We start from the raw sequence: 5,173 nt of genomic DNA on the forward strand, positions 1-5,173 counted from the left end.
GTGGTGTCAGTCAGCAGCAGCCCCTGCCTGCTTCCAGTAGTCCTGCCCACACCCTGGGTGCGTTCGGGAGCTGGGAAGGGGGCCACAGTCCAGACACTCACTTCCTCTCTGGATCCCAGCGCCTGCCGGAGAAACACTTTGAAAGTGTGTGTGTGTGTGGAAAGTTAGAGGCACTGGGAGGGGGGGGGGGGGGGGCTGTGGGCGGGCTCTCTGGCACGCCGATTGGATTTTAGTTTCCTGTGTTGTGATATATTCCTCTGCGAGATCTGAAACAATCTGAGAGCGAGGAAAAGTGTAAGGCGAGCCCCTCCATCCTCCTCACCACCACCCGGAAGCGCTGCAAACAACCAGGAGGAGAGTGAAACTTGAAGCAGGGCGGTGATTCTCACAGAGCCCAGAGAGAGAGAGTGGAGGCGCCAAGTTGATTTGCAGAGAGAGAGGGATTGATGGATTGAGTGAGAGCGAACTGAAGGGAGGATCCGGACTGCCAGTCGCTCCCGTTTGTTTGCTGTTGCTTCCCCCCAGCCCTCTCCCCGTGGAGAGAGGAGGTTGGCTGAACATGTGTGGCTGCTGCGGGCTGCCGCTAACTTTGTGCCGCTGCCCCGGGCTGGGGGGCCGGGCTGTGCTGGGTGCAATCTCGCTGGCACTGCTCCTGGCCTCGGGCCGGGCTCTGAGCTCCTGCCCCAGCTCCTGCGAGTGCTCGGAGCCGGCCAAGACGGTGAAGTGTGTGAACCGGGAGCTGAGCAGCATCCCAAGCGGCATCCCGGCCAGCGTGAGGACTCTCTTCATCACCGGCAACAACATCTCCAGGCTGGAGCGCGGCGCTTTCGGCCAGTCCCTCCAGCAGCTGCTCACCCTCAGCCTGAGCGGCAACAGGATCCGGGCGGTGGACTCGCTGGTCTTCGCCTCCCTGCCCAAGCTGCAGCAACTGGACCTCAGCAACAACCGCATCTCCAGGCTGCAGGCGGCAGCTTTCGGCGCTGCCCCGCTCAGCCTGCGGGAGCTCAACCTGAGCCGGGCTCTGCTGAACGGCTCGGTGGTGGAGCAGCTCTCCGAGTCCCTGCAGAGCGGCAGCCTGAGCAACCTGCGCCAACTGCAGCTGGCCGAGAACGACCTCTTCTACCTGCCGGCCCGCACCTTCTCCCGCCTGCCCAGCCTGCAGCACCTGGAGCTCAGGAACAACTCCATCGTGGAGCTCAGGGAGACTTTCCGCAACCTTACCCTGCGGACTCTGGACCTCAGCTCCAACGCGCTCAAGCGGCTGGGCAACAGCACCCTGAGTGAGCTGGCCTCCCAGCCCAACATCAGCATCAAACTCCGGGACAACCCGTTCGACTGCGACTGCGGCATCGAGGAATTGCTAACGTGGCTGCAAAGCACCCAGAAAGTGGTGGACAGAGAGAGTCTGCTGTGCGCCTCGCCCGAGAGCCTGAGGAATAAGCCCATCCTCCAGCTCAAACACTCCGATCTGAAGTGCACCGTGCAGGGAGACATGGAGAGCGTGCTGCAAACTTCTTACGTCTTCCTCGGGATCGTCCTGGCCCTGATCGGGGTGATTTTCATGTTTGTCCTGTACCTGAACAGAAAAGGCATCAAAAAGTGGCTTTATAATGTCAGGGATGCCTGTCGAGACCATATGGAAGGCTATCACTACAGATACGAGATTAACTCGGACCCCAGATTGACAAACCTTAGCTCGAATTCGGATGCGTAAGAGAAAGTTGACTTGTTTGAGACTTAAAGACGGTCTGTTTTGGATTTTATTTTACTATTCATTCTTTGTAATAGCTATGCATGGTGACCCATCCACTTGGACCGACCGGCTTAAACGCTGCCTGCCCCATTCCCCCGACAGTGGAAACCGAACAGTGACAAAAAAAAAGGTTTGATTCTCAATGAGAAGTGCTCTATGTGCAGTGGTGTGTGTGTGTGTGATCCCTCTCTCCCCCTGTTCGTGACCCGCTGGGTGGTGGTGCCAAAATAGAGAGCGCATTTGGAAAGGATTGAAGCCCTTTCTCTCTTTCCCCAAACCTTGCTGTAATAATAGGAGCACTTCTTAAAACTCACTGGGGATTTAAGCCCTTCAGTGTACTATAGCGGGGAGAGGGGATTAATTGCTACAGTAACCATTTTGCCATTCCATAAGCTGAAATGAAACAAAATAACGATCCAAGCAATGCAACAAACGCTGTAGCGAAACATGGGGCTTTTTCACCAACTGGAAGTTTTGTTATCGGTCCCCAGGCGGTGCAGGATCACAAAGCAACCCACTGGTTCAATGCATTCTTCTCACTTCCAATAACTTCAATCAGATTCCAGCCACTGAATGGGAAAGGCGCTTATAACCCGGGGGGGGGGGGGGGGGGGGGGGTTGTAAATAAGTCGAACTACCTTCCATGAACTTAGCAAGGTCAAGTAACACCTGGACACAGCAGTTTATGTTTGTTTTCTCTGCTCGCTTGTTGGTCTCACGGGTCACATTGGGTTCTGAGGAGAATGAGATGAACGCTGGCCGGCAGCCTGTCTGCCTCTGTGAAACCCTGGGCTTTGGAAACATCTGGATCCACAAAGATCAAGGATCCTCTCCACCCCCTCCCCATTTTTTGTATTTTGAAAGGATAGAAGACTGCACGGAGATTGCCTCTTATTGATGTTGCCGCAGGCTTCCCTCCGAGTGGCACAACATCTGAGCACTGTGAAGTGCCGCCTTGACAACCGATTCTTTGCCGGGTGCACATTTGCGAGGTGGAGACAGCAACATCACATTTCTTTTTTTTGCAAGTCCGCCGCTTTGGAATATTTCAAAACTCTTAGCTGGTATGAACTTAATTTCTGGACTGAAACAATGATTAAGGCTATATTAAAAATATGGGTCCATCAAATTTGGGAGTTTGAATTGAAGAGATGTCATTGCAGCAAGCTCCATGCACACAGACAACACTGCGGAAAGCAATCGTGCAATGTGGAACTGTAAATATCAATCATTGCACTGACAACCCGGCATTATTTAGCAAACTAGTAGGTTAGATTCCCCAATCCTGTAGTAAAGTGTAATATCCTTTGAATGCTGAGCACCACTTGATAATAGTGCATGAGTGTCCTGGGACTTTTCGGGAGGGGTTGTTGCACTGGGGTTATGCTAGAAAATTGCGGGCCAGAGAATGAGTCCAACTCATTTGTCATTTGTTCAGCTTCTCAGCATGAGTGAGCCTTGCAGCATCACAGAGTCCTAACATTTGTCTGCCTTTCATGTGCAGTGATTTCCATCTGAACAGAATAGGTGACAGTAGGAACACTTCACTCTCTGCAGTTCTTTTTCCCTCACAATACATGCATGTCAGATGTGAGGCATTCACACGTGAGAACATCTTTCCTTGGTGCTTGTGCTGTGGAATAGTTTGAAAATTCTTCTCTCGCTAATTTAGGTATGATTGGAAGATCAACTTTACACAAGGCCGGTGGAAGGTTTAATGGGGTTATCTTGATAGAGCAAAATAGAGAAGCGAAATATGCGGAGAGTTAATGTTTATAATCTCCAAATTTATTAACACGTGGATTTAAACCATTTGAATATTTTATCAATAATTTGGCAGAACGACTTGTAACAGGCTTGTACCTATTGGCATCTAGGAACATGCCCATTTGCTTCGGAGCATTGATGAATGCTAACTAACAGTCTTCCTTCAGTCTCAAACAGCAGGAAGTTTGTTAAATACTGTGACCGCAATAACACTCCAGGCTGTAGAATTTGTACAGCCTGATGTTCCAGAGAAACTGGATTGCGGCAGTTACTAAAACCTCAGTCTTGCCTTTGATTCTTGGTGGGAGAAGAAATCGGACAAGTCTAACAAAATATGGCAAGAGTTCACTCACAGAATCTTGGTCAATAAGGTGGCGGAAACCTTCTTAGGTCCTGACCAGTTGCTTCTTTTTGTAACAAAATGCAACCAAAAACCGTGACTTTTAGAAATCAGCTCGTCTCTTTCATGTTCACAGGCATTCCTCTTTTTAATAGTTCCAAAATCTACTTGACCAAAGTTGACCATTTGAATTTCTAGAGCACAGTGGGAAACATAAATTTCCACTGTTCTCAAGCAACCAATTTGATCTGAATATTTTCTTTGAAAAATACACATTTAAATAAAATTAAGTTACAAAACCAAACTCAGGCGTGGATTAAGTATCTATAGATATTTTAAAGTGAAAAGTGGCAGCTTGTTTCTTGTACTTCACAAAAAAAAATGAGACGTTTTGTCTGGTCACTTGTAACGATATAAAGAGGATAGTAGTATGCTCCCTTCCTAATCTAGTGTTCTTATGGAATTTCTGTTTCCAATGTTATTTTTGTTGGTGTCAGGTGCTAACAATTGCTCTGATTGTCATTTTCTAAAATTTCTCTCAATTGCACTCTGATCATTTTCTCCAAGGAATGATGCACAGGTGTGATATTTTATTGACTGAACAAAAAAAAAGCACAGATAGAAATCTAGGTTAATGCCATCTGGAGTGCATTTTGTTCCGATCTATATATAGGTTTGCACCAGTGAAGCGATGGCGTGAAATGTGCTGAATACAGCTTTTTTGCCGTGCCACATACTCAACTAATGCCATCACTCTTATGAGTACTGGAGGCATAAAGAAGGCCATGAGTGGGAGGCTGGGGGGATGGAGGGCAGTGCACCTATTTATTAGATTAAATCATCAAAGGATAACTGTCAGTTAAAGAATCATTGCATGCAAAAGAAGCAGTTAAATGGAAGTTGGAAAAAAAAAGAGGAAGTAGTATTCTTAGAGCCCTGAAGAATGTAAGCATATTCAAGCTGTATGTTTTCTGCTTAACAGTGGCTTTGTTAACTTTTATTAAGAAAATAAATAATATTGTAGCTACTTTTTGGTCTTAATTGAATGTGGCCTTGATTACTAACATTGATTACTTTCATAATGTTTGTGCGTGTTGAGTGTGTGTGGCAGACATGGTGCTGGATATAGTTATTGATACCTCCGTGTTCTGTGACTGTTAACAGCATCTTCCTCACAGTGAAGACATTCATTGCAAGCTATTCATTTCCATAAACAAAACAAAACCACAACAGTGAAGAACAGATAGGATTTGTTTTGATTAATTGAAGAAAAAGTCATTTACCATCAAAACAGTAATGCCCAGTCATACTGG

General features: G+C 47.5%; 1 protein-coding gene across 1 annotated transcript; it reads left to right on the forward strand.

Moving 5' to 3' along the window:
* Positions 1-212: 212 nt before the first annotated feature.
* Positions 213-4,242, forward strand: tpbgb (trophoblast glycoprotein b). The gene has a single exon (XM_038799324.1). The coding sequence runs from the start codon at positions 560-562 to the stop codon at positions 1,712-1,714; it is 1,155 nt and encodes a 384-aa protein (XP_038655252.1). The 5' UTR covers positions 213-559; the 3' UTR covers positions 1,715-4,242.
* The last annotated feature ends 931 nt before the right edge of the window (positions 4,243-5,173 follow it).

This window comes from Scyliorhinus canicula, chromosome 6, assembly GCF_902713615.1.
Source record: "Scyliorhinus canicula chromosome 6, sScyCan1.1, whole genome shotgun sequence".
NCBI lineage: Eukaryota > Metazoa > Chordata > Chondrichthyes > Carcharhiniformes > Scyliorhinidae > Scyliorhinus > Scyliorhinus canicula.

Bases quoted from the DNA above. Each gene is read 5' to 3' on its own strand.
- tpbgb (XM_038799324.1), top strand. From the start codon at position 560: ATGTGTGGCTGCTGCGGGCTGCCGCTAACTTTGTGCCGCTGCCCCGGG.